General features: G+C 40.1%; 1 protein-coding gene across 4 annotated transcripts; it reads right to left on the bottom strand.

Annotated features, from left to right (window-relative positions):
• Positions 1-1006: 1006 nt before the first annotated feature.
• Positions 1007-23238, bottom strand: LOC134532502 (mitochondrial potassium channel ATP-binding subunit). Of its 4 annotated transcripts, none has more exons than XM_063368952.1 (14): positions 23186-23238; positions 20269-20363; positions 18772-19063; positions 17644-17802; positions 17058-17203; positions 16182-16257; positions 15559-15699; positions 13945-14103; positions 12167-12370; positions 10860-10979; positions 8575-8678; positions 7776-8129; positions 6339-6486; positions 1007-1823 (listed from the first exon to the last, which is right to left on the bottom strand). In XM_063368952.1, the coding sequence occupies exons 2-14, from the start codon at positions 20316-20318 to the stop codon at positions 1737-1739; spliced, it is 2040 nt and encodes a 679-aa protein (XP_063225022.1). In that variant the 5' UTR covers positions 20319-20363; positions 23186-23238; the 3' UTR covers positions 1007-1736. The 4 variants fall into 4 exon arrangements, with proteins under 4 accessions (XP_063225022.1, XP_063225025.1, XP_063225024.1 ...); XM_063368955.1 differs by having other exon boundaries at positions 23136-23221; XM_063368954.1 differs by lacking the exon at positions 23186-23238 and adding an exon at positions 22922-23124.
• Between the last annotated feature and the right edge of the window lie 732 nt (positions 23239-23970).

The raw sequence follows: 23970 nt of genomic DNA, 5'->3' as shown, positions 1-23970 counted from the left end.
GGACCACTTCTTTTCGCGCACTTTAATTAAACGGGCAAGAAAATCCATTTAATGAAGAAAAAAAGGTTAATGGAATTTAGAACCCTCCACCCCCCCCCCCCCCCCCCCACCAGCCCTTTTTTTCCCCTGTGGCTTTGAGCTGTTCCGAGCCGTGTCGGGTGGACGGAGGGCCGGGTGAGGGGGGTGAGGGGGGTGAGGGGGGGGGGAGAAGAGCTTCCTCCGCCTCCTCTGCCGAGCCTACACTCATCAGGCGAGGGCATGCTCGGCAAACACCGACGCAGCTCGGCATGACCGAGCTAGCTCCCGGGACTCCCGTCCGGGCCCTGAGACCAGTTGCAGGCGTCCATTCATCACCCTGCTCCTCTCCACGCTAGGTCTTCAGTAAGTATGTATGTGGTTTTCTTTTCAAGCAAGAGAGATGGTGTACTTGCATCCAATACCAAAAAAAAATTGTAACATACCACCATTTAAAATAAAATTACTAATTAAATGAAGATTCCTAATTCCTTCCAAGTACGTATGTATAAATTTTAGGAGCAAAACCATTGTAAACCATTATTATATCCTCTTTCAACACACTGTTTCCGTCACTGGCACATAAACTATGCTTACAATTGCCATTTCCTGTAAATATAAAACATTAAAAAAAAAAAGATTTATTTTAAGTTTTTATTACAATTTTGTAAAGGTACATACAAACACCAATTTCAGGCTTCAATTTTTTTACAACACTCATATAAATATCCCTTATATATTTCACCATCATCAAAAATAACTGTTCACACAAAAACTAAATTCCATTTCAAAATTAACACAGAAGTACTGATACAGTACTTTCCAATAAATACAATAAATACACTACAAAAATATAACTGTGATATACATATAGAGATATGAGGGTTTAATCAACACAAATTATAAAATGAACTAGTTACTTTTTATTTTTTAATGCAACATATCCTTGGTAGCTTACATACACATCACAATGCACAAGTCCACTTTAAAATTTTTTTTTTTTTTTGAAAATCAACAAACTTTATTATTCCTTTACTATGTAATTAGAATTAAACTATTTACTACTGCATAAGATATTTTGATTTATCACTATCTACTTCAATACATCCAATCCATAAGTAACATACTTTAAACTATCTTTCACAAGACATTAAAACATCTGTAATTGTCACTTTGAGTGCATCTCTTCTTGAACAACAATATATATGAAGGTTCTGAAATATTAACCAATACAGTTACTGTATCTAATGTATGAAAATAATGAAGCTCTTTGTTGCTTATATTGTTACGAGGCAGCCAGAGGCATTTGGAGAAACCAACCTCCCCCTGGAGCATATGTGGACCCACCATCAGCAAGTCACTTTCTGACAAATGGCAATATCGCAGTATTAAAAGTTTTTGGAAGAGAATTTCCAGTATTTTATAAAAAGTGAAAAATCACTGTTTCTCCAGAAAAATAATTCCCGAAATTCGCGTAAAACATCGCGTTATCGCAAATGTGATAAATGCATGTCCCTACTTATCAGTAACAAAAATGGCATCGATAATTTGCAAGCAATATTCTATTTGCTCGTTGAAAGTAAGTACATGTACTCCCGTACATATTTAATGTTAATTTTGGTTTTCAAATAGATTTAGCAATAACTGAATACTAGAAACATTCAGAAACTTTATATTTACCATACTGCAACATTATCACGCAGTACCGTACGAAATGACCATCACAAAGATCTCTCGTTATTTTCTTGTTGTCTGATCAGATTCCAGTAAAACCCTTTTTTCTTCTTCAAAGACTCATGGTCTCCCATCTGAAAAAAAAAAAAAAATATGAATGTCATTATACTTTAACATTTTCACACAATTTTTTGCAGTAACAAAACCATAATAAATACCTTAACAACTCATTATTTCCCACAGTATACCTGGATAAAAAAATTATCTACATAATGTCTCACAAGTTAGGACAGTAAGTTGAATGGAAAGGTGTTGCTTGTATTTTTAGATACCATTCCTTATTCTTAACAATCAAAACTTATGATGAATTTTCACCTATATCAAAATATCAAAAAATAATTCATGCCACAATAACCCAAGGAGAAAACAATTAAATCAAACAAATGTGTACTCAGTCAAAACACAACAAAACACACTAAAAAAATAATACATTTCATTACCATCCAATTACATACTCTTTAAAATTTTTAATGAATTTAAAATAGAATAGTCATTAAGATTTTTGTTGTTTTGGTGTTTTTATTTTCAGCACATTGATTCTTTCATGTAGTTAAAGTTTGGGCTGGCGAATGGGACTCTATAGCAGCCTAAATATCCCAAGGGGTCACACTTACAAACAAATTAACATTTGTTTACAGTGAATTTACAGTTCTTATTTTGCATCAAACACATAAACTTTATACCACAAAAACTAAAATAAATAATAGATTATTGTGACTAACATATCTTCAAGTATGTATTATCTATGGTTTTCAAGCATCAAACAAGCTGAAATGCAGAAAACTGAAAATGTAATGGTTGCACTAGGGTTGCCAACCGTCCTGTATTGTACGGGATTTCCCGTATTCTGTGACTAAAAGAATTATCCCGTACGTAGGCAGGACGGGGCGTGATATTTACTGTATCTTGTTTAAAGTTCAATTCACACACCTGCATAAAATTGATAAAGTATTTTCCCGCCTGCTCCGCACCACCTGTTATAGTATGTATTGCGACATTGCGAGGCTCCGTTTACTCCGCAGTTCCTGGCCACCAAATAGTTCATGTTGACGCCGACAGGTGGCATCACTCTAATCTAAGGGGGTGGGGGAAGGGCTAAGTGGCTTTAGCAACCTCCCCTTCCCCCACCTATTTACTGATCACATTTTGCATTGGAGAGAGTTGAAGTTAGTTTATCAATGTTCAATCACATATGAGTTTTCTGGAATTTTTATGTATTAAATTCATCACTCAAAAAAATTATTCGGCCAATACAAAAAATTTTAATATTTCAACCAGGTGCATAATTAATTTTCAGTTACAAAAACTGCTAAAATAGCACCAATTTGCATCTAGAAATGCAAATTCCCCCCCCCCCTCCCTCTATTAGGTGGGGTTCAGTGTCCCTTATGGTCAAGGTGAAATAGTTGGAAACCCTAGGTTGCACATTATGTAACAGTTTTTACTCGGAGTAGCTCTTCTGTAGCAACGAGCATAATACATAATACACACTACTTAAGGTGCCCGCCTCGTCAGGGGTGTATGTGTGTTAGTGAGGCGGGATGATAAGCGCGACGCTCGCTGGTGCTTCCAGCGCGGTATAGCCTCTAAGCTCAAGGCTCTGAACTGGCGCGCATTCGTCTCATCGTCACAGGATAACTGTGAAATTTGAGCGGTGACCGTAACATTATATGGCGGAGAAATGAAGATAAAGGTGTTATGCAAGCCCCTTAAGTGCTTTCAAGAATCTGTACTGATTGTTTTATGCCTAAAAATTACTCTGAAAACACGCGTTTTAGGCATTTTAACGCTTCTAAAAATACAGTTTAAAAACTTAATCCGAAATTAAAAGTACTTTTCGGTCCTCAGCGAACTCTTAAATGCTATTCGTAAATAGGCCCCACTCGGATATCTTGAGTAGTTTTGAAATCGCGTTGTTTTTCCTGAAGCTCTGCACACCGTATGTGTGCCCAGGTAGGCGGGCCCCTTAACAAACTAGTATAATAAAAGACATAATTTGTGTACATGTTTTGGATGAACGTTTGGTTAGGGTTAACTGATGGTAGCAGTTTAAATTTTCTGACAATGGAAGGCACCTTTACTACATACAAATCTCATGAAAATATTAAAAATTATAAAAAAAAAATAATAATTTCACTCAAAATCCTTAGCATGAAGGTGCCAGTAAACAAAGGAAAGCTCTTTAAAAAAAGTTTAATTATGAAGCAATGAAAATTAGCTAGTCCAAAATACACTGACATTGCAAATTAACTACCATATTTACTCGCGTAAAGGCCCCCCCTTTTTTTCCTAATTTTCGACTCAAAAAAAGGGGAGGGGGCCTATACGTGAATTTGGAGGAAAAAATAGATTTTTCTTTTTTTCAGGTATGAAAAACTAACATTTAATAAAAGCAAAATGAAATACCGCCACAACTTATTTAAACGCCAATTCAATTTTGATTAAATGAAACAGCTGGCGGAACGACTGGCAAGTCATGTGTCTTTGTCCTAATGAGGGAGGGTGGGGGAGGCAGTGCTGCGGCAGGAGGGAGAGAGAGGCAGTGAGTTCGCAGGGGGGAGAGAGGCAGCGCTGCGGCGGGGGGGGGAGAGAGGCAGCGCTGCGGCGGGGGGGGAGAGAGGCAGAGGCGTGGCTTAACCTCCCTCCTGCCAGCTAGCCAGCCAACAAGACAAAGGAGTGTTAGAAATACCAGTCCTTCACTTCCCCTCTTAGAAAAACACGTTTTTAAATTTTTTTCAAAAATGTTTACAAAACAAGGATGGGGGGCGTATACGCGGGCAGGGTCTTTACGCAAGCAAATACGGTACATTTTAATGATTTTAATAAATAGCCTCAAAATTACAACACCCAAGTTCTTTGAATGATTCTTGCAATGGAGAACATTTATTTTTGATTTGAAACATTATTTTGGTCACACATATGCAATGTACACTGTATGTCACAGAGAGAACCTGAAGAATGGACTAAGAAAATCGAATACACAAACCCACAGAAAACATGCCAAAATCAGCCAGCGTCAAGTGTCAATGTAAGACCACACAGATAATTCTGCTGAATATCACAGCACAGACAAAAACAATGTGCTGACAACGAGACAGTTTCAACAATTGACATTCAGTGAATTGGCTTGATTTCTGCGAGTTTGTGTATTCTTTTTTTTTCTTTGTCCACTCTTCACGTTTTCTCTATGACATACAGCGTAGACCAGCAATGATGTATGTACGAACAGTTTTAATTTTTTTCACGTGATAATGTCTGATAAATCGATGAACGCCGGCTGCACGCACGAAAAAGCATGACTTATTGTCACGTTCCCCTGAGCCCAGCGTGCAAGCGAGAGCGCGGAAGAAGCGATACAGATGCTCGATCAGCTTGTGACGAGTCTATCTCTCATCCACTCCATCGGCCGATTCGTCCGAGTAGAAGAGAGACAGCGGCAGCACACAACCTACACGTGAACTGTTTTGTCAACTGTTTATAAAGTGAAGTGAAAATTTAATGTGGTTTCTATTGTTTATTACAACAACAATTGCGGCAAAAAAAAGTAATTAATTCTTGCATTTTAAGAATTTTATTAGCGATATAATCTCATATATTTGTTCTTTGATTATTAAAAAAAAGTATCATCGGTCGGTGAGTGCAGTAATAACAGGTTATGTTACAATTTTGACTAAAAAGTTATTATCTAATATAAACGATTGTATAAAACAACGCTGAGAGGAACAACCATCGATTTGACTTTTTCAAGGAACATTAGACTTGAAACACTTCCTTTGATTTCCTACTTTTCATATCATCGTTCTATCCTTAACAGAATAACACAGATTGGAGGATCTTAAATATCACACATGTATATCAATTGTAAATAAATTCTTAATAATAGCACATTGTTACTTGTAATTTTAATCTGTATAATTTAAGTAAAATAAAGTAATAAAAAAAAAGATTAAAATTTACGAATGCAAATAAATGTTAATTTATCGAAAAAATTGTGATTTTCAATTAACTCCTTCTTTGTATTATACAAAATAATGATAATTCAGTGAATAATAATTCAATTCAAAACATAAAAGTATGCAATTTTTCATTAATGTTTTCTTGTGATGTTATCACGTAAAGTTATCGTCCGTAAACGACTTAAACGACAACCCCCTTTTAGAAATACAATACTAGGGCTTTGAATATATATACTGTATAGAAGTCGCCAGCCCAGGTTAAAATTTCTAATACGGTTTTGAGGTAGTTGGTTAATTCACTGCCGCAATCGCCACCATCTCTAGGGCATCGACTCGTGGTGGTCCCTAGCGGACAAGTGTCGAACTCTTCAAACACACCTTCCCCCTCCCGTTGAACGACCTTGAGCTGCAGTGAATGATTGGTGGAGGGTGCGGGGGAATGACAGCGGGCGACAGTGCTGCGCTCTAACGTGTAAATAACAACTAAGACGATACAGGGCGTTACGGCAGCGCACTGCAGCGGTGAAGTTCCCAAGCTGCTCATCATACGCTTCTGAAAAACGTAGAGTAAATCCTATCCACTCGCGACTTCTATACAGTATATATATTCAAAGACTAGGGTGTCCGACCCACCTCGACCACGACCCCGTGGTCCAGCACCACGATGACGTCCGCGCCCTGCACCGTGCTCAGCCTGTGGGCGATGACCAGCACCGTGCAGCCGCGCGACACTCGCTCCAGGGCCTCCTGCACGGCCCTCTCCGACTCTGCGTCCAGCGCACTGCGCACGCGCCCGTCTCAACCTCACACTCGCCCCGCGGCACTGCCAGTTACTGTAGTGTGTGAGTCAACACCCCCACACACACTTCAGGGGTGGTAAACATGTTGGCATCGTCCCGGGCTGCGCCCTTCTGAGCCCGACGTGCCACCACCTCCCCCCTTGCACGCTGCGAGCCCCCTCCTTCCACCACCACCCTCCACGACCGCCCGCCGAAGTGTGTGTCTGTGTGTCAGCACATGCACACACACACGTGCTCGCTTACTGCTGCTTGGCACGCCGTGAGAGACAGTAAGCAGTAGTACCTTGCCCTTCTCTCTCTCTCTATCTCTCTCCCAGTAAGCACAGTCCCCCCACTATCCTTATTTCTCTTAGAGCACGCTCATCATTGGTTAACTATTTTAATTAATTACTAATTACCGATGGGTCAGATCAAAAATCGGCAAAGACTTCCTGTCTCGGAATTTATTCTCTATCTGATCCAAAAAAAAAAAAACATGCTGTCTTTTACGGACACCCTGTATATTGGTCTTGTAATCAAATATTTTGTTTACACTTTTTTTCCTGTTTGTTGATGAAAAAAAAATTATTCGCAAATGAAAATTGATTCTACTGTATATTAAATCATTGTGACTCAATATAAATGGTAATCAATGAAAGAAATTAAATAAAAGCACAATCGCAGGCCGACCTTTGTCTTTGTGAATGATTATTAAAAATAAAAACCCCTGCCAATATTCGAGTAAATACAGTACTAATTCACACCAGGGGCAAAAATCTGTAGTTTTCACCCGCGGCATTTTTTAAGAGGGGGGAGGGGGTGCCCCAAGTATTTTGCACGTAGGTTTTAACAAACATAAGTCATCTCTGGATTGGGTGCTTGTATGTTGTATACTGCCCATATTTTGGCATATATGCATGCAATAAGCAGAAAACTTAAAATATTTTAAAACTTATTCAGAAAACATAGTTTTCACATCATGTCCATTCCAGTCACAGTTAAGAAAGTGCAAGCGGGCCACTCCTCACACTCACTCACACAAATACTTATTTCCTTGAGATACTTAATTATTAATTTGAGGTTTAATTCCAGTCCATAATAATTAATTCTGATATTTGTTAATTAATTTCAATAATTGCTTTGTTTAAAGCAGTGTAGACTATAATTTTACCGGACTTCATTATTAAACTGACTTAAAAAAAAAAACACACACACAAACACACACACAAACACACACAAACACACACACACACACACACACACCGAACACCGGGTTGTTGGTTGCATGTACCTGGTTGCTTCGTCCAGTATGAGGATGGACGGTCTCTTGAGCAGCGCCCGGGCGATGGCTATCCGCTGCCTCTGCCCCCCGGACACGGTGGCCCCGCGCTCGCCCACCACCGTCTCGTAGCCGCGGGGGAAGGCGCGGATGAACTCATCCGCGTTGGCGACCTTGGCGGCCTCCGCCACCTCCTGGTCGGAGGCGCCCGGCCGCCCGTAGCGGATGTTCTCGGCGACGGAGGTCGCGAACAGCACCGGCTCCTGGTGGATGATGCCGATGACGCGGCCGCGCAGCCACGAGGGGTCCAGGGCTCGCAGGTCCACCCCGTCGAGCGTGATGCTGCCCTCGTCCACGTCGTAGAACCTGCAGCGACCGAGCGAAACTACTTTTACTAGCCTTACATATATATCATTGAAATTTAAACTACACTTTAACACCTACGAGGTATTTTTCTGCAAGAGATCCTCAAACACACAACAATCTTGAAGAATATATATTTCATCGAATACAATAATTTATTTTCCATGAAAAGAAAGAATAACTAATAACTCAATTAGCTCTTCTTTTTTATAAATAATAAATGTTATGAAATATCATGAATTATTACCATCTTTTTACTGCAAAAACATTAGTAGCGTAATTATATTACCATAAATCAACTAGTACATAATTTATAGTTTCAGGCAAGTACGTATAACTTTAAAAGGATAACTTCTCTAGCATCTGTACATACATAAGAAGTCACACTAGTTTCCTCCCAGCACATACAGCTATTGAGAGTCACCAATCAAAGAGCCACACGACATACCTCTCGAGAAGAGCAGCAATTGTGGACTTTCCGTTTCCAGACGCCCCCACAACCGCCACCGTCTTGCCCGGGCAGAGACGGAGGTTGAAGTTCTTCAGAACCACCTGCAATACACAACACAGTCCTGCTGTGCAGATTCTACAAATCTCAACTCATAAGTAGACCAAGCCAAAACCATATATAAATTATTAAGATTCCACTTTAGGAAAGGTTAACAGGGATATTAATTCAAATAGAGCTAGAGCTACCTTAGCCTTCAACTCATGGAACAGAACACCATTCATAGAATACTTCAATATTTCTTTAGTTCATAGAAAACCTTTTTAATTATTCTTCACAAAAATTTATTCAGTTAAAGAAAAAATTATTAACTCACTCTTTTTTTTTACTTTCCTTTCTTAGTGGGAAATCACAGCACAGAATCACCAAAAAAATATGTAATAAGAATTTAAATACATTTTTTTTTCTTACCCAAATATCTGAGGGTTAAAAAGGCTTAACTAATACCGTATTTACTCATGTACCACCCACCCCCATGTATGACCCGCACCCCAAATTTTCAACATACTCTCTGGAAAAAAATTTTTTTCACTGTAATGTCTATTTACATGTGCCTGCATAAATAGGGAAAAAGAGTCTGTCATTGTAACAAAGAAAACTCTTTATAACTGCAGCACAGAATTTTACTAACACAAATGCATGAAATATTAAGAAAAAAAACCCAGTAATATTCATTAACAAAATAGTAGATCAATTTTGCTAAACAACAGACGTAAATTTGGTGAAATAAATTTTAAAATGTTTGTATGCAATAACCACAATCGTCAACTGTTCAGTCCGTTGCAACATCCTGCAAATAAAAATAAAGCTCGTAGTGCCAAATAATTAAAAATAATGAGTGATGCCATAAAACCATTTTATTCAACGTAAAAAAACCCGTAGCAATAACGTGAGTTGTATTGATACGCATAAAATGGCGCGGGTTGCCAGTTATTGTTAACTCGGCTGTAAACAGAGCGCGCGCGTAGCAAGAAGTTTGCGAGCTATCGCTATCGATCTTCGACTACGTGCGCGCGCTCTATACAGAATGATGCCAACTGGCGCTGTTTACGTTTTATAGGTGGATTACAGCGACTCCCGACACGTTACGGATAAAGTTTAATACTTTTAAAAACGTCTTGAAAACACATCAGAATACGTCGTATTACGATTATTTAAATTAGAAAGCGTTAATCTCAGAATAAACCGCGTAAATTGCGGGAAGCAGTTTATACGCGCGTTGTAAACAACGGCAATTTATTGCATTGCATCATATGAGGTTAAAACGGGACCGAAATAAAATGGTGCAAATATCGGGAAAAAGTAAATAACGGTAACGTAAATAAGGGGTTTTGCTGTATTTTCATTGTAATAAATGCGTCCAGCATTCGGTAATGTACTATAAATCCATTTTTTTCAGTCTTCATTGTTGTCCAAAACCTCAAATTTCGTGTATGACCCGCACCCCGACTTTTGAATGTTGTTTTTCAGAAAAAATGTGCGGGTGGTACATGGGTAAATACGGTATTTAATGTCATTAATAATGTTTCATTATTCAATATAAAAAATACAATATATCAGAATTCTGTAATATTAAACAATTTTTTTCAATTAAAGAATTTATTTAATGTTTTTACAATACAACTGCTAATCATTTCCCCCGTCACTATCACTGAAGATCATCTCTCTCACTACCGACATTCTCTTCATCACGCTACAGCATGTCATATTCAGCGCCACCCATGGCATGTCTTTGCAGTTCTGCGAACAGAGTACGTATGTACCTAACCTAAGTGTTTGTTCTTGAATCGGTTTGGGTTACTCAAAGAATGGATAACTTCATTTGTCTTCGTCCAGTCTGTCTCTGTCCAGCCCAACCGTATCCTCCTCCACTCTCTCTTTGTTACTCTCCTCTCATTTCTCGGTGGTCGTCATCGCTGACACATCATGCCCGCACGACCAACACTCCAGCAGGTCTCAAATTCATAAGCACTGGCTCAGTACCCAAGTGGTTCACACTTTTGGAAACCACCATAACTTGGAGGTCCCATCTCCTGTGAAAAAATGTACAACCTAAAACCCTATCTAACAAAAATTATTGTTTATTTTATCACTAATATGTCTTTAAGTGAGTCTCTCTTTGTGCGTTACTCTCCGGTGCTAACACACATTCTGCATCTAGGCACGGAAATATCACAAAAATCAAAATCAAAAATTAGGAAAAAGAGTTAATTCCATAAACTCACCTGTCCTGGCCTCGTAGGGTAGGCAAAGGTGACATTCTTGAACTCTACATCTGCCATCAGCGAGTGGTAGGGAATAACTTTGCCACCTGTCAGAGGCATGGTCGGCTGCAAGTTCATGAACTGAAACATTTCACAGAACGTGTCTTCAAAATATTACACCAGAATATTTTTACTGACTCAATAAATGTACAAATTGTTTCAGATAAATTCCATGAATACATCAACTGATTTTTGGCCCACATGTTATGTGCCTTAGATTTGTTAGATAAGCATAAATTTTGTGTAAATATGTGATATTTTATTTAGACAAAATTTTATTTCAGGTTATCAAAGTTGAGATAGCATTATATTCATGTTCTTTATTTTAAAGGCCACCTTAAATCTCAGATAAAATTACATTCAAGATTGTCTTAGATAGAGTCTTGTAATTATACTATAAAATGTCCAATATTTCAGGAAGTTCAATACGTTATCAAAGAAAACACATGAATAACTAGTATTTACATATTAAAAAATTAGCCTATTTAATCACTAATTTGGGAATACAGCACTTTAAAAAAGATTCACGTTGTTTGTAAAATATATATTGCAACGGATATCACTGTATTTTTTTGGTTCAAGGTTGTGGAAATCAACGCGAGTAGGAATTGAAATGAAATGTTGGTTAGGTTTAAGTTAGGTTAACTGCATAATTAAAAGAACAATTATTTATTTCATAATTTAAATATTTTAACAAATATTTTCAATATAATTATTGTAGTTGACTTAACCTAACAAACCTTTTACCTTAATATTAAGGTCTAATTGTTCAGAAATTTTTACAAAATAAAAAAAAAACTTAATGGATTTTAAATCTCATTCTTACTATTCAAATTCAATATTTGTATTTATAAATAAAATAATTTGGGATTTGTATTTGTATTCGAACTAAAAAGATGATGTTCGCACGGCACCTACTGTTAAAATGATATGGTACTCAGGGGCGCAACAACTAAATTTCCAAAGGGGGGGCAATATACATTTTTATAAAGAATCATCGATCCCCCCTATTGAAGTGGGGGGTCCGGGGGTCGTCCCCCGGGAAAATTTGTATTTCAAGGTGGAAAATGGTGCTATTTAAGCAGTTTTATAATATAAAAATTGATTACACAGCACTTTGTTTGCCCCCGTTTGCCCCCATTTCAAGGTTTCAGAGGGGGGGAAAAATACCCTTCCCCCCTCCCCCCCTGTAGCTGCGCCCCTGATGGTACTGGGATCATATTCGCAGTTCTCGAACCAGGACTGACACGTGGGCTTCGCGGACGCACCTGGAAGACCCGAGCGCTGGCGCCCAGCCCCCGCACCACCTGCCCCAGCAGCAGCGAGGCCTGCGCCAGGGAGCGCTGGATGGTCTGGGCAGCCACCAGGAACGCCATCAGGTCGCCGGGGGACACCTGGCCGGCCGCCAGCAGCCGCCCGCCCGCCCACAGCGTGCCCAGCACCATGCCGTTCAGGAACAGGTTGGTGCCCGCCTGCAAGCAGCGCTCTTCCTGCAGGCGGGGAGTCTGACGACTGGGGGATAGGCCCCTCAGAGGGGGGGTAGGGGATAGGAGGCTGTGTTATTCTCTGTCTAGAGGCGGCCATCGTGTTTCCTATCAACAGGTGGTTGCTTGGGGTGGGCGTGTAACCACGTGGAGTTACCTTTGGAACTCGTCGTCTGCTCGGACGCTGACTTCTGCTGTGTTTCATTCTTTAGGAGCTAGAAGGTGTCGCTGCGTAGCGCTGAATTTATTTTTACTAGTAATAAAAACGTTGAGGTGGCAACAACTGGGGTTCGATCCGGGACACGCAAGCACGCCCGAAGTTAGAAGGCAGCGATCTTAACCGCTAGACCACGAGGTCAGTCGAAGAGTAAAGAAAGAAACAATGACTTGTAATACAGAAACCATTTCTACGCTGTTGCTACCGCTCTCAAACCCAATCCCGATAACCCAATGTCTTTCCCGACCGAAACCCATCCCTGAAATAGAAACGCCTATCCCATCCACCTCTGGTTATAATACCAGCACATTTAATAATATTTTAGAACAAAAAAAATTACAGCTAACCTCTAAAACCAAAATTCAATTTTAATGTTACATTTATACATGTTCCAATTTACAAAATCCACGCAGCAGACAGATGCAGCCACATTTGTTAGTTGAGAATGGCTGAGGGCTTCACACCAAGCAAAGGGGGTAGGCCTAAAGGAAAAAAGAAGAAAAGCATTTGGTATGAAGGAAAATCATTAACATTACAACAAAGGGCAATGTAACTCATATTGGAACCTATCATACACCAATGGGAGGATCTAGAGGCTCAGCAGCATGACAAGATTAATATAAAATCCAGATCACTAATTCATCTGAGGCTTCCTGTAAGAAATGGATTTTGGTGAAGATAATAGTTAATATTTAATAGTCAGGGACACCAACACTGATACTGTGCCACAAATTAGTGATTTTCTCAGCACTAACTTACATTTTTATTTATTCGTACTTCTGATAAGTGTTCAGCGATTCGCATTAAGTTTTTTACTCCTTTATTCCAAGGGGGTGCTTATTATTTAAGCTTTAAGCAGTCTGTCCGCCCGCAGTACTACTGCGCTAAGCGACCAGTTTTCTTTTGCATCTAGCACATTCCTTTTTTCTTTTAAACCGACTTAACTTTATTATCGGTTGTTTTCGTTAACGCTGGATTTAAAAGATACCTATAAATCAGTAAATACAAGCTACAAAACCAGACTTATTTGCTTTCATGTTCATTTATTTCAGACATCCTACATTAACTCTTCAATCCACTTAATGCAGATCGCAAACGAGCGTCTGCATACTTTCACTAAATGAAATTTGTTATGCTGTTTTCCTTCTCATGCACGGTTTCCACTTTAACTGCACATCTGATAGCTGGACACACATCAGAAACCTCTGGGGAAGCAGCGTGACAATACGCTGAAGAACGGCGGAGATTCCGCCAACTGCAGTAGGGTGCAGACAATCCATGCTGCGCGGTGGAAGGTCCGGCTGCAAGGCTGAACCCGCGAGGGAAGGGCGGGGGCCGACCGTACCTGGAAGAGGCCGATGCCGAGGCCCAGACGCTCGTTCAGTCGCCGGCTCTCCTCCGTCTGCCGACTGAAGGCCTCGCACTCCTCCGCCTCCATCGCGAAGGCCCTCACCGTCCGCACGTTGCTGACTGCTTCCTCGCTCACCCACGTCGCGACCGCCGCCTGCACACTCTCGCGCTCGCGTGAGATGCTCCCCTCACAGACGACACCGCACGGCACCAAGTCGCCAGCACGTCACCTTCCAGAGAACAACCGACACCAGAGGCGTCCCCAGGGAAGGAAGGATGGGCGAGGGAAATATCCCCCCCCCCCCCCACTTTCCGGAAATTATAAAAAAAAATCTAGCATTCCCACCGGCAAAATGAAAGAATTTTAAAAAAAAAACTGCATTCAAAGTGGTTATATCCCCCCCCCCCCCCCATCCTCCCCCCAGCCCGAACCCTACTCAAAATGAAATTCTGTGCACGCTACTCACTGACGCTTGGTATACACAAACCAATGAATCATGGAACCGTTTAAGAGCCCAAAAAAAAAATTTGGCAAAATGCACGAAAATTTAAAACATATCAAAATTCATTCATATTTTGCTTGTTCTAGTACGGTGAAATAGATAAAACCAGTAATACAGGTAAGTCTCGTTACAATATAGCAGTTCTGAAACTTAATAATGATAATACTTTATACTAAAATGTTACTATAAAAAAATACCTGAAGTGAAGTGAGGTACCGTGTTTTAGTGCATAATTCCTGAAGTGAAGCGAGGTACCATGTTTTAGTGCATCATCGAGCACTCACATAATTATTGCATTGTTATTTCAGAGCGTCAAATTTTGGAAAAAAAAAATTCTCACATAAAAATTACATAATGATTTTGGTCCGACTGTTAGATTCCGAGTGCTCTGTGTAGGTATTAACATGACCTTGTCGAAGATCACAGGACGAAGCACTGTGCGTTCAAGTTGCAAGGATTATTTCCACATGGTATCTTGCACGTGTTCAAGAGAAAGGTAGGACGGATGAGAAGTTAATGTTGGACTGGGTGAAGTGTGTGCGTGTGGAACAATAGGCAGAAACGTTATTGAAACAACTATCTTTGCTAATGTTGGACAGTTTCCAACGAGTCCTATGACAACCTCAGCAGAAGCAACTTTTCATCATGTATGGAAATAAGTGATGCCGAGAAATTCTAGTGAGTTAAATTTAATTTACCAGTGCAGTGTTTTATTTAAACTTATTGCATTATTTTATTATTAATACTTTTGTTTTCTCTCTTGCAGATTATAATGAAATAAATTCTCATGAATCACCACAGATGCATTAACAAAGATATTTTTGAACCAATTGTATGAATAATTAATTTAAATTGTTTGGCATGCTTTTGTATACCCTGCTTTTTAATTAAATGTACTTTTCATGAAACATGTTTTTATTGTTATGAAAAACTTAATCTCAGAAAAAATTATTTTCTCACATAGAAATCACACCCCTGCTTTTCATTTTATTTTAGCACAAAATATGCAATGATTATGCGACAAAACACGGTGCTTGGTACTGGGGTTCCGCTGTTTGCACACGCACATGAACAAAGACGGCCGGGGATCCCAGTGGGAGGAATACCTGTTCCTGGGCCTTCCTCGACATGGTGCGCAGGAAGGAGCCGATGGCCGTGCCTGCGACGATGATGGGAGGCACGAAGGTCAGCATGGCGTAGGTCATTTCCGGGGAGATGACGAACAGCGACACCGCGCAGCCCACAATCTGTCGACAGCGACATCACGTGACACTCGTGGCCACCCAAATATATTCATCAACGTTGAGGCGAATAAAATATTTCACCGACTGATTCCGTCATGCATTTAAATTATCTTAATTTATCCTTGATTATTTTAAAAGTTTATTTAAAATAGATGAAAATACATGTTTTTTGGACATTTTATTACATTATAAAACAGTAAAAGTCCACTGATTTAAGTAGATATATGCACTTTTAGTACATTATTAATGAGATCAATAACATTTTGTAGCAGAAAAAATATTATTGAGACTTTAAACACAATGTATGGTATTTAAAATTTACTTCATGTTCCATGATTGAAGATGACACACTACCTAAAAAATTTTATATGATGAGAGCACTCAGATGATCCAACAATAAAATAATGTTTGCAAGTTTCAAGTCACCAAACATTTACAGAATGCCGTAGGAAGTGCAATACTAGAAGAACACACTCGAATGGTACCTGTGTGATGCTACGTAGGCCCTGGGAAATACACAGCTTGAATGAACTCTTGAAGTCTTGGACGTCTGTAGTCAACCTGTAACCAAGAGTAAAAAATAATTAACTAAATTGGACTACCCATGTCATAAAGGTGAGAAGTGGATGTCAAAAGGTTACTGTTTAAAGCACCAATACCATCTCAGCTGTTAACAGAGACAAAATTCACAAAATGTTAACTTCACGGTAGCCTACATATCAGAAGAAGGTTGTGCTCAGAAAAATTTCAGTAATGTGAAGGGAACTTGTTTTTCAAAACTTACAGCTAAGTGGTTATTATTCACTTTGAATCCTTTAAGACCAATTAAAAATAAAAGGGGGTTGTCTGTAAAGTCGGTTTACGGACGATAACTTTAGGTGATAACGTCATAAGAAAACATAGATGAAAAATTGCACACTTTTTAATTTTCAAATATTATTTACAGTTTTTTTGCAAAATTAATTTAAATAATTTGTTTAAATATAATTCTGAACAATTAGTTTAAAAAGCCCCACCTTAACCTGTTTGATATTATAGAAGATTTTTCTCGCACGGTGGTTGGCCGGTTCTTGCACGCTCGGCTCAGGCGGAACGTGACAATTTTTTGTGCGTGCAGCCGACGTTCATCGATTTATGAGACATTATCACGTCAAAAACCCTTCAATTAAAAATTGAATTAATCAATTTAGAAAATGTCCAAGTTCTCTGGCTATGAGCTCTTTTTTATACAAACCAATGAGCTGAGAGAGTTGTAATCTCCCCAGATCCAAGTGGCATGTCGCCACTACTATCCGTGCAGAGACATGAGCCAGCTTGAGACCAGCACCTCCCGACCAGGGCGGGCGGACGGGGGGACTCACCGGTTGACGATCTCGCCGGTGCGCTGCTGGTCGAAGAACGACAGGTCCTGCCGCATGACCGCCGCAAACAGGTCCTGCCTCATGCGTGCGGCCACACGCTCCCCCACGCACGACAACACGTAGATGTACACAAACGTGAACGCCGCCTGCGCCCACAACACACCGCCCCAGTTACCTTCACTGAACACCATCTGGAAGAACGTTCTTTCAAGCGCTCGTCATTTAGCTTTGAGCTTTATGATCGGCGAGAATCATGATCGCATTTGTGTAACGTATGCAATAGGTAACCACCACTGGAAACCAGTTTTCAGATATTAATACACCTTAGGTGAACTAAAATATATTTGCAAAATTTGAGTGAATAATCATTTCGCCTTAGAGAAACTCGATTTTTAGTTTTTTTCTTGACAATAATTTTTTTTTTTTTGAAGACAGCTCTCACACTCACATAAACAGGAGACCAATCATTTGCTGTTAATTGCTCTGGATTCCTTACCACTAAACCATGACTAAATTAGTCCAAAGCCTAATACAATGGCCCAACTGAAGTAATACAGCTTGCATGCAGCGAGTCAAGGAAACTGACCTGCAACGAGTACATGGCCAGCAGACGCTTCACAGGGCCGCGCATCTCGTCTGCAAACGACGCGGAGTCCTCCCCGCGCACCATCTTCGCCACGACGTTCACGACCCCACCCACGAGCCGAGGGATCTCTATGTTCAGGATGGCCACCACGAACGCTCCCTAGGAGGGACATAACGTCCGTCTGCTACAGTACAACTAACTGTTTACAACCACGATTTAACACTTTCCAGCATTCCACGTGACATAACTGCAGAACCACGTCAGGGTTCGAACATTCAGATCCTGGTAGTTCCGACCAACTTTTTTGTAAGTAAGAAACGTATAGTCTACGTCATGTGATTTGCCCCAAATTTAATAGTTCTAAAAAGTAGTACCAATGGTAATGTATCCTTTTAACACTTTTGTTCTGTCAACAGTACATTTAAACCACTTTATGTGATTTTCAACATTGGGAACAAACATTGTGTGTTGATTTGCAAGTGACGTCAGGAAATGATACCAATGGTATTACTTTTGAGAACTGCCAAATTTGAGATAAGTTACATGACATAGACACTAACATGTGATTAGGACTATATGTATCGTCAACAACTAGTCTGATGGCTGATGCACTGAGAATGGAGCTGAACAAACTTGGTTTGATATGAGAGACTGGGAAATAGTGACAAAACCTGTCAGCTACCAGGAACATCTACAAATACAACTCACGTTATCTTTGAGATGAATGTTCCGGCCATTTCCACCATCTCCAGGACCGTAGAGAGAAATTAAGGGCCCAGAGTCAAATAATTTTGTCTGCACCCTTCCCTACTATTTAGAGTACAAACTTTTCAATATCCACCATTAAAACAAAAAAATTTTAAAATGTAAACGTTACAGTGACCATAATGTAAATGTAATCTGTTTGTATCGCATAGCTTTTAAAGATTCCTTTGAATTCTACAAACTATCTTGAAACTCAACCGGGCCTTCCTGGTGCCCGGGTCCCAGGATTTCCCCCCCCCCCCTCCTTTGTCAACAACTTTGACCATGGCTTAATAATGCTCATTTGACGCTCATACACAACAAGTTCTCCTGTAGTTCTACTTTGCTGCACTCACGAACATTGAACACAGCACGAAGACTTACGGCCACGGCAGCCGACAGCAGCCAGACGTGAGGGCGCAGGTACTCCAGGAACCTCCTCCAGTCGAACGCCGGCTCTCCCTCAGTGGACGCGGGCAGGGGAGGGGCCGGCTTCGGGACCTCGGGAGCGGGAGCGTCGCAGCGGGCCGCCACCAGCCCGGTGCCCCAGGAGGCCGAGGCGGCTACGACGGAGCAGCCGAGGAGGGCGGAGCTCCCCGGAGAGCGCCCGCGACCCGCGGCCTGCCTGGCCTGCCGGGCGCCCCGCACCAGTCTGCCCTGCGCCCGCCCCAAGCCCCTGCAACCGGCGACACTCGCGAGTAGCATGAGGGAGAGTGAACTGCACGAGAAGAAGGGAAGGACTGGAAGACAGAAGATACTAGAGAGACAGGAGCACATCTGGCAACATAGCTGTGGGTCACTAATATTAATGATTTTGAATTAAATTACTGCAATATTTTATTTTTCTGACAATAAGAGGTGATTTATTGTAGAAATGAACAGTGAACATTCATGTTTATGGCAAGTGATGTTATACAGTAAAAAAATAATGAAAATATTACGTTATCCTTAACTAGGAAAATGATGAACCAGTAAAACTAACCAACTTAATGCTTATAAGTAAAACCATATATTTTTCGTGAAAAATTTTCCATACCAGCTGTGTGTTTAAACTTTGTACCATTGTCTGTGTTTCGCGGTTAGCTAGGTTTATTTCAGGTATAAGTCCATTGTCAGCGCACCAATCACAGTCATCCAGTGTACATTCAAGTGCGTTCTGAGTGGCCCGGCCAAATAGGGGAAAGGCTTCTCTTGCGGACGGCCGCCAATCACAAGGGAACAATCACTAGTGCGGACACGCCTTGTTGCAGTATCATGAGTGAGCAGATCTTCATGTGAAAAATACATGCCCTTGCTTATAAGGTGTAGGTTCAATTGAAGGGCATGCTGCTTGACTTGTTTGCAACAGAATGGGGACTTCAACACATCAAGGGTAGAAATGGGGCTGTTCCGACTCCATTTAGCTTACTGCCCCTTCTCTCCCCCCACCTCCTGATCGTCTTTAAAGACCCTGACGTCGAGACGAGGTGTTAGGCGGATGATAAGAGCGACGCTCGCCGGTATCACCTCTAAGCGAAAGACTTTGAGCTAGCGCGCAGTCTTTTCATTGTGCGTAGGACCACTATGAAATTTGAATGGTGACCGTAACATTATGTGGCAAAGATATGCTTTCAAGAATCTGTACTGTTTGTTTTATACCTAAAACTAACTCTGAAAACACACCATTTAGCCGTTTTCGCTCTTCTAAAAACACGGTTTAAAAACTTAAACCGGAAACTACAAAACTACTTGTCGGCCTGCGAGGAATTCCTGAATGCTTTTCACAAACAGGCCCCACTCGGATATCTCGAGCAGTTGTTCTCCCTGGAGCTGTGCACGTCATCCAGGTGGACGGTGACACGGCTGACACGGCTGACCCGGTGACACGGCGCACGCACTCACCTGAGCAGCGCGGGGCTCGCCCGGCAGAGAGTCGCTACGCTCCACATCATCTCCTCCCGTCAGCGCGGCGCGGGGCGCATCCCCTCACCAGGCACCTGCACACATCAGCACCAGAGCACCATCAGCACTGTGACGACTTTAACACAATCGCCATTGTGTAGCGGGAACAAGGAGGAACTTGTTACCAGTTGTGCTAACTTGCTAGTAATAATGATTCATATAATTTAAAATTTATAATATAGCTAATCGTTAATATGTTTTTATTAGCCTATGTGTTTTAAATGTACAAAATTTACAGTGTTCTAGATATTTGTACAGAGTAAAATAGGTTACAATAAATGAAAAATTAAGGGTTTTTTTTTTTTTTTTTTCAGTTCATGCAGTTGAAATTTTTATAATACGAAAGTCCACTAATGTAGCCTACTGAATGAACATTGTTTACGAATTTAAAGTAAATATTTAACAAAAAAAAAATGATCTTGCATTTACCCCAAGTTGTGTAGTTTGATGGTAGCTACAGCTCCAAAACCTAAATTGATTTATGTTAAAAGATGGAATCTATTCTGTTTTCTTATGAAAAAAAATTATTTATAATGTTGCCACATTAACATGTGTAGTTACAAAATATAGTAATTCTTCCAGGAAAATTTGAAATAAATAAACAAGGCAATTTTTTTACACTAAAACAAATTTTATTTTAGTTTTGATATGGAACTATAAAAAAAATCAGATACAAACTTTTCAGTTAGTTCTATAAAAAATATTTGAACAGAAAATATTTTTGGATTCTTGCTAAATGTATTTTGTAATATTTTTGCATGTTTTAATTTATGTATTATAAAATTGTCAAAATATTTTTTTTTATTTATCCCACCACCAATTTACCCCATCTTACACTATATTGTTTCTTTCATAGTTTACAATGACTGAATTACAGCCTTCCTTTCCTTCATGCGGGCAGTGTCCTGGGCTCGCTGATGTAATTTTCAGCCAATCATGGCACACGGTAACAGAGGCTTCCACGAAATGCTTACTTCTGTTCCCACGACGCAGCGATTTTGTATCTTTCTCACACTCCTGTGACCGTTGCTCACACGCCTAGCGTTTGAAACAAAGCCTCTGTCTTGGAAAAAATGAGGGAAAATCACATCAGCACGCCTTCCCACACAAAGAAGCCAGCAAAAAATTACAAAAAAAATAAACTTGTGAATTTTAAAAATAAAACCAATAAACCCTAAGAATTATTTTCACAATAACTTTGAAAAAGGAAAAACTTAAAATCTAACCTGAAATATGACAAAAAATTTATAACAAATTATTATTGATGGTTGGCATGGAGAAGGCTGTAATCTGGGTTGTTACATGCTGTAGAGTAAACTTTATTTGAGCAGAAAGTTAAAAAACCTGTTTAAATGGTTGAATATAGTTTATTATTTTTAACATCCTGTATTAGGTTCTTTCATTTTGCCCTCTTCTCTGTACTGCATTAGAAGTGGTGCCATGCTTCACTAGTCTGATAAGCACAGATATATGGTTGTAGGTTCACATTTTGCTCATGCCTTATTTACTGTATATGACGATGTGAATTAGTTTAGTGTGTGTGTGAAATGTGCATATTTTTATGAACATATAGCACACAATAGTACATTAGCATACTGAGCAGAAGTTAGCTCTATCCGCCGGCTCTATAGAGCCACCCGGGACAGAGAGATTGGGACAAAAACTGCCTAAAGTCATCCCACGCAACTTCAACAATTTCCCACCGCATTTTTAAATTTTTGCAACAAAATGTGCAAACATAATGATAGAGCAGTTACATGGTGACCTTTATACATGTGATTCCTATCAATAAAAATTAAATTTAGGGTGTGAACTATCGTACAGGTTGCACCAGGGTCTCTGAAGGCCTACAATGTGTTGTTTTCATGGAGTTGTCACAAACATTATTTTCGGCCTCTTTGGCCGTTGGTACCGATAGCGCTAATACATGTCTATACGTTTAGGAATGTACCCATGTACCAGCGCTATCGATAACAACTGCCAAAGTAGCCAAAAAAAAATTGTGATATACTCAATGAAAACAACACATTTGAGGCCTTCAGATTCCTTGGGACAACCTGTATGATAGTTTGCCCATTCATTTATATTTTATTTGATAGTCTATACCTGTAGTAAGGTACCTATGTACCAGCTCTAACCGTACCAACGGCCAAAAAGGCAAAAAAAAATAATGTTTGTGTAATACTTCATGAAAAGAACACATTAGAGGCCTTGAAGACCCTGGTGCAACCTGTACGATGGTTCGCACTATGAATTTAATTTTATTGAAAGCAAACACTTGTATGAATGTCACCATTTAACTGCTTTACCGTTATGTTTGTACATTATGAAGCAAAAATATAAAAACTCGGTTGGAATTTGCCGTAGTTGCGTGGAATGACTTAGGCTGTTGATGTCCCAAGCGCTCTGTGCCGTGTGGCAGGATAGAGCTAACTTCTGTTCAGTTAATAGGTGACTATTAAAACATTTTATCTGCAAGTAGTATGTCTACGTAAGAAAAGGTAGGGGGGAATTCTTGCCACCGGACGAAAACTCAATTGCAGGTACAATATCAAATTCAAATTTATAAAAAATTTATATATATATTAATGACCTTTCATTTTAAGCGTTTCTTAATCGTATGGCCTAATAATTTAATATTACACACTATTTTGAAAACTTCACTGCCCTCCCCACGACAAAGTCTTTCAGAATCCGGCGAGGATCGACGGAAGCTCGTCTGCAGGATTATCAGATTATAAGTATATTAGTAGTATTAAAATTACAATAACATCTTCATAAAATTTGTTTTTTGGAAGGTCCCTTACTTCATAAATTATACTCCAAATTAAAGATTACAGAAACATTTTATTCTTACGTTTTAAAATTAAAACCACACCAAATTCTACATAACCTATCCTCAATTTAAACCAAAGACTATATAAGAGAAGACCGGTAACAAAGACTTATATAACTGGTGAAGTCTTCGGGCGTGTTCGGGTAGGTCCTCAACTCTTTGTGGAACTTGGCTTCCCAACTGGAACAACGACCATGCATGCCTGCATAGATAAAGGTTTTTTTTTTATGCTATGTGGCCTACAGCATTACGCAAACTGTCAATTTGTTCCAGTTCAAACATCACTTTTTTGTGAGCATGAAAACGTTATACCCATGCCTTACCCAGGACTCAAGCCGAATGGCGGCTGGCCACATAGCACAAAGAAAAAAATTGATGATAAACTTCCACTATTGTAGCTTGACGTCGACCCAAGTGTCTCTCCGGCTCCTTCAGGCCGTTATGCCTCGTCAGTGCCATCTCTTGCATTACCAGTGCAGTGATAGTGTTTTTTATCAGGGACGCACCCGCGTGCGCCCTGGACTGCCCACGAACGACCATGTATTTTGTATCATGTTGTGTATTGTAATGTGTCATTCATTTGTATTTGTATTTGTATTTTTATGTATGTAATGTTATTTAAGTGCTTGTGTAACATGTAGAACTGTAACCATGCCCCCCGCGAGTCGCATCTCTCCCACGTCGGCCCGCTTCCTCTTCCCCTCCTCCGCAGCCCGCGCATAGCGGTGCACGCGGGCGGACGGAGTGTCAGTTTCTGTCTGGCTACCGCGCGGAGCAGACCTGCTTCGCTCCGCTCCGCGAGTAGT

Source organism: Bacillus rossius, chromosome 6 (genome assembly GCF_032445375.1).
Source record: "Bacillus rossius redtenbacheri isolate Brsri chromosome 6, Brsri_v3, whole genome shotgun sequence".
Taxonomy (NCBI): Eukaryota; Metazoa; Arthropoda; class Insecta; order Phasmatodea; family Bacillidae; genus Bacillus; species Bacillus rossius.
The sequence above is the reverse complement of the archived record's forward strand: the minus strand, read 5'-3'. Positions and strand labels throughout refer to the sequence as shown.

Excerpts from the sequence above, each read along its gene's own strand:
- LOC134532502 (XM_063368952.1), bottom strand. The coding sequence starts at position 20,318 with ATGATGTGGAGCGTAGCGACTCTCTGCCGGGCGAGCCCCGCGCTGCTC. Across the intron at positions 19,064-20,268 it reads GCGAGCCCCGCGCTGCTCAG|GGGCTTGGGGCGGGCGCAGG; the intron begins GTGAGTGCGTGC and ends CGCCGGTTGCAG. Across the intron at positions 15,700-16,181 it reads GCCTACGTAGCATCACACAG|ATTGTGGGCTGCGCGGTGTC; the intron begins GTACCATTCGAG and ends CGCTGTCGACAG.